This window comes from Danio aesculapii, chromosome 12, assembly GCF_903798145.1.
Source record: "Danio aesculapii chromosome 12, fDanAes4.1, whole genome shotgun sequence".
NCBI lineage: Eukaryota > Metazoa > Chordata > Actinopteri > Cypriniformes > Danionidae > Danio > Danio aesculapii.
Genome location: NC_079446.1, coordinates 35,601,236 through 35,617,152, shown reverse-complemented (window position 1 = coordinate 35,617,152; position 15,917 = coordinate 35,601,236). Strand labels below are relative to the sequence as shown.

At 33.9% G+C, this 15,917-nt stretch overlaps 1 protein-coding gene across 3 annotated transcripts in view; it reads right to left on the bottom strand.

The window, feature by feature from the left end:
- The window catches only part of cyth1b (cytohesin 1b), a 133,550-nt gene that overhangs the window by 63,711 nt on the left and 53,922 nt on the right, over positions 1-15,917 (bottom strand). The window contains exon 1 of one of the 3 annotated variants that reach the window (XM_056469250.1): positions 7,782-7,991. The exons of the other annotated variants lie outside the window; for them this stretch is intronic. Within the exon in view, the coding sequence (XP_056325225.1) occupies positions 7,782-7,809 (28 nt within the window). The 5' untranslated portion in view covers positions 7,810-7,991. Of the gene's footprint in view, positions 1-7,781; positions 7,992-15,917 lie in introns of those variants that run through there. 3 annotated transcript variants of the gene reach the window in all.

The window sequence follows — 15,917 nt, the reverse complement described above, 5'->3', positions numbered from 1 at the left end:
CCGTTTAAAGTTTGAGGGGAAAAAACTTTAAAAAGCAAACACTGAATTGATCAAAACTGACAGAGAAGTTTTTTTTTAAATAAAGGCTGTACTTTTGGATTTCCATTCAAAGAATTTAAATAATTTAAAGAAAAAAAAGAGGAAATTATTAAGCAGCACAACTGTTTTAAACATTAGTTTAGTTCGCCTTTGACTGGCAGACAGCATATGCAGAACGTCAGAACACTCAACTGCTTTGTTTAGATTTTAGTAACTCAAACTTTGACTTTTTATTTGATTAGTGGTCTCATTTTATCTGTAACACTGTAAGCGATCACATTGACTTTCTTTGTACTACAAAGGCCATTTTCGTGTGTAAGTAACATAGTAAACAATGTAAACAACAGGTCTCCGGCAGATACAGTGACATAAACAAACGAATAACCATCCATAATTAAATGTGCTCGATGAGATGTTTTTCTGTGGGCTCTTAGCTTTCAAAATAAACCATGATGTACAGCAATGTGTGTGTCTTGTTATTACGATTATATTCACTCCATATTTAATAAGCGTTTTCTGTACAACTTACACGAATTTAGCAAATACATTCTTTATAAGCTTCCCACTGAAAAAACAACTAGCTGTAATGGATGCTTGAGGGTTGTAGCTTTAGACTGATGTATAGTGTCAAGATTACTCGTGTTGTTTTTGGTGTAATCCATTCATAAACACACATTTGAAAAAACAGCACCCTAGTGCGTCCGCGTCCTGGCGCTGGCTAAAAGTTTTATTAATCTTTATTTATTAAGCATTGTTAAAGCAATTCAAACTTTCTTGAGAACCAGTAAAGCATAATAAAATTATTTGTATTTAATGGCATCATATTAGGGCTGCACGATATTGGAAAAAAACTGACTTTGCTTTATTTAGGTTTTCTGCGATATATAATGCGATATAAATTTTACATTGATTGTGATGATTTTTTGGGGAGTGTGTCTGCATAAAATATGATTAATTAAAAAATAATATCATTTGAAACACAGATGAAAACAATAGACAAAGATAAAAAATGAAAAACAACACTATGGTCTTCATTGGAGACTAACATTATTGAGAAATTCAATAATCAATAGTAAAATAACAGTGTTTTCATTATATAAATATATAAACCCAATTAATCAAATCTAATTGTTAAACCAGAAAACTTTATAATGTCTTGTGCCCAAATGATTTAACTTGCGATATGACTATTGCGGATGCGAACATTGCGATATCAATGCTGAAATGATGTATTGTGCAGCTCTATATGATATTAATATACAATACATTTAAAAATCTTTATTAATCTTTATTTATTAAGTATTGTTAATGCAAATTAAAGTTTCTTGAGAGCCAGTAAAGCATAATAAAATGATTTCTATTTAATGGCATCATATTAGGGCTGCACGATATTGGAAAATACTGACATTGCGATATTTTGCTTTTCTGTGATGTATATTGTGATATACATTTTACATTGATTGTGATAAATTTTTGGGGAGTGCGTCTGCATAAAATATGATACAAAAATACACAAAATAATATCATTTAAAGCACAGAAGAAACAATAGACAAAGATAAATAATGAAAAACAAAACTATGGTCTTCAATGGAGACTAACAGTATTGTACAATATTGAAACAATATATTGTGTAGCTCTACATCATATTTATATATATATAAAAATAAAAGATATAATAAAGCATAATAAAATTATTTCTATTTAATGACATCAGATCAATATATAATAAATAAAAAATATTTATCTTTATTTATTAATCATTGTTAATGCGAATCAATCTTTCTTGAGAACCAGTACATAATAAAATTATTTCTTTTTAATGAAATCATATTAATATATAATAAATTCAATAAATCTTTATTAATCTTTATTTATTAAGCATTGTTAATGCTAATAAATTTAAAGCAACCAGTAAAGCATAATAAATTATTTATATTTAATGACATCAGATTAATATATAACAAATAAAAATTTTTTTAACAGATTTTAATTTTAACTTGTAACACATTTATTTATATTCCTTTTTTTTTTTTTACTATTTTGACACACCGGACTGTATGGAAAAGAAACAGCAGCAAACACGCCTGACAGCAAACACATTCAAGTTTGCTCTCAGGGGCTTTATGGAACTAGAATGAGACAAAACTAGAATGGAACTAGAATGAGACAAAAGATGAACTGAAGAGAGAGAGTAGATGTTGTGTACTTTTTTAATTTTGTTAATCTGTTTCTTTAGTATTTTCCCCTTCGTGTCAGTTCCAGTATTTTAGATATATCATATGATGTGTTCTGTGATAATGTTATATTTCTTATTGACCACCCTGTTTTGAATATCTAAGTAAATACTCCCAAGTGTTTTAAAGTTAAAAAAAAAAAAAAAAAACGACTTTTTTTTATTTTTCTGTGTGCTTTGTGTGTGAAAATTGGTCTTATGCTTCTTGGGGATGCATGAGTTTGTCAAACTAGTAAAAAAAAAAAAGAGAGAGAGAGAGAGAGAAAGGAATATAAATAAATGTGTTACAAGTTAAAATAAAAATGTGACATTTTTTGATTTATCATATATTAACATTGTCACAAAGTCATGCATGAGCATAACATCAATTTTCACACACAAAAATGTAAAAAAAAATTCTTTATTACGCAACAAAATGTTTTAGAGTATTTACTTAGATATTCAGAAATAAACTAAAACAGGGTGGTCAATGGGCAATATAACATTACAATTTATGCGAAAGTAAACTAATGTATTCACAATTTTACTCAACAAATATTCACAAAACACATCATATGATAAATCTAAAATACTGGAACTGACACAATGTGGAAAAAAATACTACAGAAATAGACTAACAACAATAAAAGAGTGCACAACATGTACTCTCTCTCTTCAGTTCATCTTTTGTCTCATCTTGCGTTTGCTCTCAGGTGTGTTTGCTGCTGTTTCTTTCCCATCCAGTCCGGTTTTCCCGTACACACACAGTAGTATCTCATAACATACATGCCAATTGAACCCAATCCAAGTCCTGTCTGGCCTGTTTTCTATCATCAGGAACCTATTCTCATAGCTTAAAAAGTTCAGCAAGACATAAAAGCTTTGATACCCGGGCCACACCAAACATTTGGATCTAGACGTGACCTGAATTTCAGTCAATGTCTCACACCAGATATTAATGAAAATATTATTCAGTCACATAAAAGCAACCGCTGAGCACATGGTTTAACTGAACAGAACTGGCCCGAGACAGGACTTGGTTAATCTGGAGGACTTGATTTGGGGTCACACCAAGTAAAGCCGCCACTGACCTGGATATCTGGGGTAAGGAGAGTACGGATGGAAAAGAGGATTGGTCTCAGACACCCGTTTCCGGATGTCAACAGGGTCACAATGAAGGCAGTTTAAGTGAAGCGACATCATTGGTGGATGTATTTTTTAAGGGTATACGAGTACATCACAACAATGTACTAAAAACATATCCAAGGAAACTAGAAACACTGTATTCTTCATTTCAGGCCAGTAGATGGCGATGTCGCTTTGTAAAAAAGCACTTTGCATCAGCCCACATACTGCCCTGTTGTTCGACATTTTTGTTTTGCTTGTCAAGTACTCGTAGACACATAATTAAGGTTGGATACCAAAACCCGGTGCTATTATGGCACCGGTACCTTTGTAATCGGTATGGACAAGACCGAATCAGCATATGAATTTCGGTGCCTAATTTTGGTGCTGCGACAAAGATGCAAGAAGCATCAAGGGGTGCATCAAAGGCACACATAGGTGTACATTGTGTCACATCATCTCTAAACATTTAATTCTAAACAACTTTGAGGGATAGGGACACTGTTATGATGTCAGGCGTTTCTTCTTGTTGCTTATAGAAGGCAAAGCGCACAGGCGGTGAGCGACTCACTTCATCAACATTAAAATTTGCTTAAACTAAGGGTTCTAAAGTATGGCTATATTTTACAAGCCAGGATTCTGACACAGAAACATGAAGCAGATGCTTCACAAAAGTTGCGCTTAATGGGGGAATCGCATCAAAGGGGAATCAACTTAAAGGCAGAGGAATGCACTGTCTTTGACAGCTTGCGACATCATCTGGGACTTTTACTTAGTATGTTTACATGGACACTAATACTCCGGTTTTAATATGATTAAGACAATACTCTGATTAAGAGTCTACCATGTAAACAGCGATTTTTGATTACTTTTAAAGACCACAGAACCCCCGCAGCACGAAATGCTGAGTTTTGTTCCTCCCTTTGGGTGCGATATCAAATTCCATTAAAACAACACTCTTCCGTCAGTGCAATAGCCTAATGGTTAGCGTGCTGACATATGGTGCAGTAGCACTTCAGGGCATCCCGAGTTCGAATCCCGGCTCGTGAACATTTCCCATCCCTACCCCCTCTCTCTCTCTCACTACGCTTCCTGTCTGAAACACTGTCCTCTCCGCTTAATATAGGCAAAAAGGCCAAAACTAAATCTTTAAACAAAAAAAATTTTATAAAAAAAAAAAACAACACTTCCACCAGTCCTAACTTCATATTCTCATTCAAAACCATGAAGGTCATCAGTTCATCACACTTCACTGCTGTTTACCGAGTGCAAACACAAACGAGCAATCGACTGATCTTCACAGTTTTAAAATGCACCAGTATCCGTCTATCTGTGTTTGCACTCGGTAAAGTGCGGTGAACTGATGACCTTCACGGCCAATCACAGTCATTTCTGTTGAGCACTGGTGAATACTATGACAAATCAGTGGTGTTTAAGAATGCGATCAGCGGCACTTGAATGTTAGCAGGAAATAGATGTTTTTAAAACTTCAGTACCAGGACAACACTATTACAGACAACACGAGGGTGTGCTACAGAGGACTGCATTGTTTTATCGCTCACCGGGTTACAGGGAAGCATCGCCACGGTGTTTACCTGGTGCCATGAACTGAAGCCTAGGAGGACTCTTAAATGTATTACTCTTATACTTGTTTATTACTCTTAAAGAGATTGTGATTTTGTTTGACGCCTAATATGTTTATTGTTTAAATTAAACTTAACTGAATGGTATTAAAGTGATGTTTACGCTATATATGCACTTTGAAATCGTGGCAATAGCTGGAGGTTTGTAGTCCACAGCATGTTGCTGCAATGTTTACAGTGCTGATCCTATACTTCCAGGTTTCTTCCCACCGCAGCCTCGCTTTTGTGTTTTAAATAGGCGGCCACAAGAAATAAGCATATGGTTATATAACAATGTATTATGTGTGTGATGACACAACACTACACCACAAGACGAAACACAACATTGGGTTCACAAGAAAAAAATGAGATTGTATACATTTTATTACTATTTATTTTTGCTGGTGCTTCTAACAGTTTGACGTTGGGAGCACCAGTGCTAATGTTACCAAGTGAAAAAGTATATTTTTTACAGTGTTGAATTCATATCCGATAATAAATATAAATATTTATTAATATATTTAGTGTTCTGATGCATGTTCTGGCATATGTATATGGCAGAGTAGTTGGCAATTCATTCTGCTGTGGCGACCACTATTTTAATCAGGGACTAAGCCGAAGGAAAATGAATGAATGAATGAATGAATGAATTTAGACAAGACTTAAACATACTAAATAATTTATTATTTCCATTGAAAACTTATGATGCCATGATTACTTTGTGTAATCTGGAAACAGTGTTAAACGTGAAAACATGACCTACAAATCACATTTTAAAATGTAAACCTAAAAATAATGCTTATAAAAATTTGAAACTGTCTTTTTATTGGGGGCCAGTTTTTATTTTTCATCTCTGATGAGTTTATTACATCAGTGCTATTTCAGTCCAGAGCATCCTGTTAGTCTCATATCAGACTAAGAGGCTCTGTCTCACCACATGCATAACTCATCTGAATGGAAAAAGAAGAGAAAAAAAGACTATGCTAATAAAAAGCCCATATGAATAAAATATTCTTTGTGAATTTCTTTCCACTTTGAAAAAAAAAAGTCCCGTTCATTAATTGATTCATTTCTCCAATCCCCTAAAGGAGGATCAGGATGACCCTCCCAAAAAGGGAGTGCTGGGAAATACTTCCCACTAAGAAACACCATGGTAATGGTATCCATCGATTAAACAATTCACAAAAATAGGATAAACTGACATACAGATGGATAGATAGATTGGTTGATTGATCAATAGAGGTGCAATATTTATTATTCACAGCGCTAATATGGAGTATGTCACTCTCTTTGTAAAAACAACCAAAAGTAGTACTAGGAGCTACCTGTTGAAAACTAATCAGCTAGCAGCATGTCATTATAATTAAAGTTGTTAAAGCAAAAATTATCCTGAAATCTATATAAATATTTTCATGTTATAACATCTAATTAATATCACACAAATGGTTTTCCCAAATTTCAGTATGTTGGCATGATCGCAAATGCAATGATGATGATATTGTGTGATAAATACGATAACATTATTGGCCAATAAAGCGGTTCTAAACAAAGGAGCAGAATAGCTGTTAGAACAAATTATTTCAATGAATGATTTAATCAATCACTCTTTAATACAGTCTTGCAGTCACTTTCTGATCTTAATAATAATCATGTTTACTTACTCTTAAGGCCCGTGCACACAGGGACGCTTTTTGCCGCACCATGATGTTACACATACACTACAGACAATTTAGCTTAACCAATTCACCTACTGTATAGCCCATGTCTTTGGACTTGTAGGGGAGCAACTGGAGGAAACCCACGAGAGAACATGCAAACTCACAGAAATGCCAACTGAACAAGCCAGGGCTCGAACCAGCGACCTTCTTGCTTTGAGGCGACGGCGCTACCCACTGCGCTACTGTGCCACCCTAATAATCATATTTATCTACCTATATATTGTATTGATTAGTATTGACAGCATAAAGCATATATGTATGGATTAAGCCTTTTAGACAGCACTGATTCACTACATAATAAATCATGTACTGAGTTTTTTGAAAATAATCAATAGTTCAAGTGACTCCATCCACGGGGTCATTTAAGTTAAAAGCGGTCAACGTAATTCAGTCATCATAGAAATGTTGAACATTTAAGAAGGTTATCGTTTGTTAAACTGAACATAAAAACAACATTAAGTTGCCTGTCTACCCCACTAGTTATGAGATATTAGTTGGAACATAAGATCCCTAAATGAACTGATTCCTTACTAATAGAAGTTTTAAAAGTGCCAAAGCAATTATTTTAATTTGGCGAAAAAACAACAACAATATAATTACTTTTTATTACAAATAATACTATCATGACACTATGCTTATTTACTCTATAAAGACCAAATTATCAAAATTCCCCAACATTCATGAAATGCTCTCACCATCAACAAACTCGAATCATCTCATAAGCCTCGGTTCACGAATCGAGCATGCTCAAAAGACACGTCATTCATACAGAAAATGATTCAACTCAACTCTTGCTAAGCGAGCGAATCATTCACATTGGTTTTATAAAACACCTCGATCCATTCAGCAATAGGATCCGAGTCAAATGAATGACTCGTTCACAAATCGGGAATCATTTATGCTTTCCGTTCAGAAGGCATGAAATGACCTGTTGCTATCGATCGCCTCTGCTTTCAAAAACGTTCAACAACGACAACAGACCATAACGTCATGAAGTCATAACGATGACTATATTTAAACACCACAATTCACTGTAAATATGAAAACTTGTGAGATTCACTCACCGATTCCATCCTCTGATTTCAGCACCATGATCACTGCGCTTCACACGAGCTATGCGCTGATCCTGTGATTCAGAGTAAATGACCTGCTTTAACAAACCTCACACTTTCACCTGTTAACTCACAGTTTTGAGGTGTACCACAAACTGAAAAGGTCGTTAGAAAGTATCCACTGCTCCAGAAGAGACCGGATGTCTCTGCGTGAAGCCCTCATGCTCTGCAGAGAGGCGTGGCTTCATGATGACGAACAGCCAATCAGCGCCGGGCTTCGATTTTTGTTTTTTTTCAGCGTGCGTGCAGATGCACACACACGCACATCCATATACATACAAACACACACTCATCTTCTACATCTAAACATCAATGTTAAGCATGTAAACAGAAGCATAAACTAAATTAAAGGAGTCTGAAATGTTAAACATTTTGACAAAGTCAATATAACAACTCACTAATGCTGCTTGATAGTTTTAAGCGCATTCAGGGCGGGTTCCAGGCTGACATATGTGGGAGGAAAGTTTTATACGTCGGAAAACAGCAGTGTAAAAATCCCGCAAATCTGCCCTTTCTAAGTCACAGCAAAACACTTCTCTATTCTATATATAGCCAAACATTTATAATGGTAGCCTAGCCTACTTTCTATTGCTTGGTTTCATGTGGTAGACAATTCAATTTGTGTCAAACAACAAACAGACAAGAAGCAATAAGGCTGTTTATATTAAGCAAGGATGCACCTTTATGATCAAAATGGTAAAGACTTAATGTACGCTGTCACTGTTTTGGTTTATATTGTTGGTGTGTGTGTGTGTGTGTGTGTGTGTGTGTGTGTGTGTGTGTGCGCGTGCGTGTGTATACTGTAGCAATAAAAGTCCAGACACCATGCTAAATATAGCATATGCCGATGTTTTGTTCGTGTGGTAACAGTAAAAACAATCTTATTTACAACAGAATGGAGTTACACTAGTTTTTGCCTTAATTTGCATGTCTTCTGCAGTCTATCCGTCGACAGTATTTACATTCATTCATTTACAATAGTGGTTCTCAAACTTTTTTCACCAAGTATCACCTCAGAAAAAAAATTGTCTCTCCACGTACCACCATAATTGACAGTTCATTGCGCTGTGGCGACCCCAGATTAATAAAGGGACTAAGCCGAAAAGAAAATGAATGAATTGTCAGCCATTTTAAACATTTTAAATAGTTTGAACATTAACACTGTACTGTGCTTACAGATGAAAATAAATAAATAAATAAATAAAAAATCAATGTTTAAATAAAAAGGTGCTTTTAAAAGTTAATTAAAAATGGCACTGTTCTTTAAAAGACTGTTAAAGCATTAACATATAGTAGTAGCCTATTCATCAAAACATGGAAATGTTTCTTGGACCTCATAAATATAGGCTATATGTCATCATATTCATAGATAAACTCTGTTTTGTTTGATAACAGAGGTGTCACTTTAAGAATCCACAGATCTATAAGGAAAGCATTCGATTACTTTCGTAACTCTTTATGCTCATTTAAGACAAAATTATTTGTGTTTAAAAACCCACCTAAATCTAAGTGTCCACTGCTGACACTTGCTGATCTGGGAACAGTGTTTTTATCACTATGGAGCGTGCGTCCGTCAGTCAGCACCAAAACATGAATGGAATGATTCAGAGGTTACAGAGGAATGGTGATGGTCGACGCATAGCTTTAATGGAAATGAAGTGAATGCAGCTGTTTTAATATTAATTTCAATGTGCTTTCAAGCCAAAATAAAAGTGAAACCATAATTCTCTTCAACAGCTCTTGCAATTATCTCACATTTGAGATCGGTTCTTTGATGCTATATTCACTTTTCACAGAACTATTAAAAATATGGAAGAAATACAGGAAAATACTTAAACGGGATGATAGCAGGATACAATTGTAAATCCCAGCAAAAAAACGGAGAGTTGACAGGTATGGATTAAACCATCCCAATCTCACGTCAATTTGAAACTTTATGATTTAGTGGCTAATTCGTACACTGCTTGACCAATTCGTACATGATTTATTCATTCATACATGTGCCGATACCATGATTGGGTGTGACTGACATTTAATATATATAACATTATAACATTTAATTGAAACATTTCATTTCAGCATGCTTTTTTGTAGCTCAGCAATTAAACGTTTGCCTCAACCCTCTCCATCATTCTCACTCTCTTATCAGACCGGATGGTGGGCCAAATCAAACGTTACAATGAACCAATTTTGGCTTTATTTTAACATTCAACAACTTTGTTTGTGTTAAATGTAGCCTTTTCCTTTCCACCTCTTGCAATCCCAAGTTTACATATCTCACAGTTTGCTATGGCAATGTTGTCGTCATCTACTTTATAATACGTCCGTGTTTCCGTGTTCTACTTTGCCGGCATTTAACCAATAGCGTCTCTGCAACAAAGTGATGTCATATATATATAGGAGTCCTGATCAGGAGCTAACATCCAATTCCGATCGAGTCAGAAACTGCATGATCGGGCCAGATTTTCAATCATGTGATCGGGTCTGGACATCCCTACATAGAATAACCTCTTTGGGTTCCCCAAATAACTTTTCACTGAATAATTCTTAAACCAATCTTTTTCTCTCATAGTGTGAAGATAAATGTCTATCTGTATTATCTAAAGAACCATTTTCCAACCCACATAACCTTCTGTGGAATTAAATGTGCCCATGGATGTTAAATGAACCATCAATGGTAATAAAATGAAAGTTCTTTATTTGCTTAGAAATGTCCCATAAATGATAAATGTCTTCATGGAACATTCAATCCAGATTCTTTAGAGTGGATAAATGTTTTTTAGTTGTTTTAATTTTTTAGATATTAAAAAGGTTCTTTGAGGAACACAAAATGGTTTTCCTATGGCATCAAAATTTTATTTTCAAGTTTTTATTTTATTTTATTTTATTTTTATTTAAAGGTCAGATAAACGTTTTTATAGAACCAAAATGGTCCATGGTTTAATTGTAAAAACCATCATTTAGAACTTTTATTGTTAAGAGTTGGTATTGGTGTATTGGAATAAATAATAATATTAAAAAAGTTCTTTATGGCATTGAGCGATCTATGAGGAGCCCTTATAATTTATACCTTTCAGTCATGCATGAAACATTACACTACAATTCAATTTAGTGGAAAAGAAAAGGTCCTTTATATCATTAAAATGTACTTCAAACTAAAAATAAGTGCTTTTCTTACAATCAGATATAAAGGGAGCTGTCACTGGGTCATTACCTTTTCAAAAGGTACATAAATAATTGTGTCCTTATTGGGACCAAAATTTGGATACTAATAAACTGAATACAATTAAAGTCAAAATTATTAGTTATTGATTATTATTAATTATTTTTATTTCTTTTCAGATATTTACCAAATTATGTTTAACAGAGCAATGATTTTTTCACAGTATTTACTATATTTTAGTATATTTACTATAATATATAATTATTTAGCAGAAAGTATTTTATTAAGTATTCATTTAATTTCGGCTAAAAATTTCGGCTTTTAATTATTTTAAAACTTTTTAAGGTCAATATTATTAACCCCCTTAAGCAATATTTTTTCAATTGTCTATACAGAACAAACCACTGTTATACAATGACTTGCCTAATTATCCAAACTTGCCTAATTAAGCTAATTAAGTTAGTTAAGCCTTAAAATGTCACTTGAAAAATATCTAGAAAAATATTATTTACTGTCCTCATGGCAAAGATAAAAGAAATCAGTTATTAGAAATTAGTTATTAAAACTATGTTTAGAAATGTGTTGAGAAAAAAATCTTCTCTCTCTTAAAGAGAACTTGGGGGGAAATATATACAAGGGGGGCTAATAATTCTGACTTCAACTGTATAGCATCTAAGGTATCAGTATGAACTAACTTAAGTTACAAATTACAAATGTGCACTATTTAAAAAGCTACTGCCACATTGACATCTCCCATTATTTCTGAGCGTGTAAGAACTGGTTTACTTGAAGGTCTTTTGGTGAACAAAATAACGGTTCTTCTGTGTCACTGCTGCAAAAACCTTTTTTGAACCTTTATGTTTAGGTCTATAAATTATATTTCTGTTTGACCTTAAAACAAAAAATAATTGGCCTTAAAGTCCAAAAAATAAACCAAAAACTGAAATAATCTCCATGCGTGACAACTAGAAGTCTGTGAAATTCTTTCAACCCCAAATAATCTGACAGATAAAGAAAACATTCAGAATAGACTCAGAGCCTCAAGATATTCAAGAGGACACTATAATCTGCCTTTCAGCAACTCTTAAGAACAGACGCTTTTTTTTCTCCTCTTGCCCCAGGACGACAGTGGTCACATCTTAACCGTGACCAAAGAATGATTATCCTCAATACTGGATGACCGAGCACTACGTGAACAAGCTCTTTGTTTAGATGTTTACTGACCATTCAAGACTGCCAAAGAACAAATGTGGAACCAATTTGAGACAATAAAAGAACCAGCAAAAAAGCATCAAAGTTCCTAGACGAATGTGTATCTGAGTCGAGCACCAGGCTGCAGCTGGAGATGTGAAACCAATTCATTTTCCAGGTGCAAAAAGGAAACAAACATGGCTTCCGGTATGTGAAATTCCTGAATCTGATGTAACCGTGGCTTGTGTCTGCGGTATTAGACGCAGAAGGAATAAATCATCTGATGACGGTTTGTTTGTGTCGCCTCAGAGAAGAGGGTGCGGACAGCTAATGCCAGATGCTCCTGTTTATAGCACAGCCTAGTGTTTACAAGTAAAATATTATAGTCGTGTGGACTGAGAAAAGACATAAAGCAGACCACGCAACAAGGCATCTTCATCAAAGATAATCAGCCAATAAAACTTGAAGTGACGTTTTAATAAAACATGCTGTTGCGATGGGCAAAACACAGTATTTAGAAAAGAAATAAAAGTGTGGAAAAATAGAAAAATCACAAGCTGCATTTAACACGAGCTGAGGTACCGTAAATGAATCATGGTAATGCACGTAGCACAAACAGCGCAAATGTTTTCAATACTGATAAAAGTGGGAAACGCTTCTTGAAAATCAAACTACAGGTATAAACTATACAATAGAGGAATACATAAAAAAGGGATATAAACTGTGATATTACAGAGACTTGTTTAGTTGAATGACTAAAAATAATGTCATAAAATATTAAGAGATGCTTGGTTATTTGTAAAGTTTCAGTTGCCATGGAAATGGGTGCATATTAATTATTTAATTCTATGCAAAAATAGTTTAGATGTGTGGGTAGATTGATAAAATTGATAACATTTCTGTTATTATGCACACACACAAAGCCACACAGGCACACACAGGCACACACACACACGCACATATACATATATATATATACATATACATATATATATATATACATATACATATATATATATACATATACATATATATATACATATACATATATATACATATACATATACATTATATATATATATATATATATATATATATATATATATATATATATATATATATATATATATATATATATATATATATATATATATATATACGAAAGCCATGAAATCCTATAACAACAATACAATAGATGAAAAATACGGAAGCAAAATACAGCTTGAATTTAACTCTGTTTCAATGACATTCACTGGAAAGTGAGAAGACGAGGATGATTTCAAGATCTGAAGCATTTCCACTGTAATAATGGATTTGCTTTTGGGTTTGTGGCCTTATGGTGTATTCACACTTGTAATTAGCTTTCCTTGGTTAATTTAATTCAGACCAAATATAAGAGATTCTTTTCTCACTGTGGTTTTTGTGAATGTGAATAAGCAAAAAGTCATCAAATGCTTGTCTGTGCATTCAGTCTTGAAGTGACACTGTCATTTAAAGGGATAGTTCACCCAAAAATGACAATAACCTTATCATTTACGTTCCCCCATGTGGTTTAAAACCAAATCACATCCTTACTCCTTTAACACTGATAAAACAAATGCTGATGTACAAAATTTATTACAATAACACACATGCTCACGTGAGTCACAAAAATGTCAATCACACTTTCTATGACCTTAAAGGAAGGCAAATCCGAGCAGAGAAAATAGCAAATAGGAAAATGATGACGAAAGTACTGTAAATAGCTGTGCAAATACCATGCCAGGCTTTTAGAGTCACAAATATGCTGAAATAATGCAAAAAATATTTTAGTAATGCAACATTCACCAAAAAATGTTTGTCCTAACCAGCCTAAATGAGCAATTTGAACAAACCAGACACATTTTTGGCATTAATTAACCAATGTTAACTATTAGCTTATTGTAAAGCTTTACCTTTAAAAACAACACGATTTTCTGTCAAAGATAAGGCTGACAAGTTTTATGACTCTTGGGGATGCTTTATAGATTATTTTGAAAATGTTTGTTTCCATCTAAAAGCAATAAATCAGGAACAAGGGTGTTCTGAAGTAACCCAACAGCCCCCCATCCGCCCACCCCCTTTTTTTGTGTTTGTCTTATTTGTTACTCGATTTTTTTTGTTTATTTAATTACTTATTTAAATTTACATTTATTTATTTACAATTTTTTAATTCATTTTATATTATCAATATTGTTATTTTATCTTGTATCTGGGAAAGAGTTAATAATTCTGATGTAAAATGATAACATAGTAATATGTGTATAGACAATTTTAATTTAGTGTTTTTTTCTGTTATTTCTCTCCTCAAAAAACAATTTATACAAAAATATACTGAACAACTTAATTTAAACCAGCTAAACAAAGTAGTAGCGTATTTATTCCACTAGAAGGCGCTGTGATTAAACTAAACATCGTTTTATTAGCAAATATTTAATCAGCATTTTAACCCAAAGATGATGAGAAATAGGTCCTGATTATTTTAATTATTTTAAATACAGTGTATTATTAGACTAATGAGCATATCACTGAATGCAGGATTTTTATAATGGCTAATAACAGCTTTAAAATAATCTCATTCAAGGCTCTATTATCTCAAATTAAAGCTATTTTGGTAGACTAAAATGAGAGAAAGGGAAACAGAAATCTGCTCATTCACTACATAATCCAGAACAGAAACCACAATGTTCTCCTCCAGTATGCACTATAGAAATCAGGGCAAAAAAACAATACCCAGCAAAAAGAACACAATAACTGACCCTGCGGTGACATTGGGACTCGTGCTATGTAATTTTTAAAAGGCCTCTCGCATTTACAGCGAATTCGGTGCATTCTTTCTTTCCTCTGTAATTTTCTGTCACCTCATGTACTTTCTCGGTTTCTCCTCCTTCATGCTTCACAGAAACAGCAAACAGCTGCTGCTGCTGAAAGTCTGTGCAGAAGGAGACGGTGAAACGCAAGAAAACACTGACAGGTTGTTTTTCAATGAGGACAAAAGGACAGAATGTATACATTTTTAATGGAAAACACAAATTGCATTATTGCTTTATGCTGCAGGTCACCAAACAAAACAGTCCTGCGAATAAATATGGACAAGCAGAAATCAACAAAACAAAAACATCTTGTTTGCTGGGTTTGAAAACTTATTTTTACCTTATTTTAATACAAATACACAAAGAAAATTCTACAGTATATATGGCAGAATATAGCAGAATTTAACTGGAAAATGGTAATGGTAGGAATGTAAAAGAAATTTCAAAATTAATTCAATCATTTTCCTTCTGCTTTTAGTCTCTATTTCAGAGGTCGCCACAGCGGAATGAACCACCAACTATTCCAGCATATGTTTTATGCAGCGGATGCCCTTCCAGCCGCAACCAAGTTTTGGGAAACAACCATAAATACTCCCATTCACACACACTCATACACTACAGCCAGTTTAGTTTATTCAATCCACCTACTGTATAGCGCATGCGTTTGGATGGTGGGGGAAACACGCATACACTCTTGCATTCACACACACACACTTATAGCGCATGTCTACTGGCCCAGCCGGGACTCGAACCAGCGACCTTCTTGCTGTGAGGTGACAGTGCAAACCACTGAGCCACCGTGCTGCCCTGGTATGTAAACTCAGAATTCAGAATCAGAACTCAGAATCACAAAAATGTTTTTAACTTCATTTATTTAGTCTTTTCTTAAGTCAGACCTGTGAA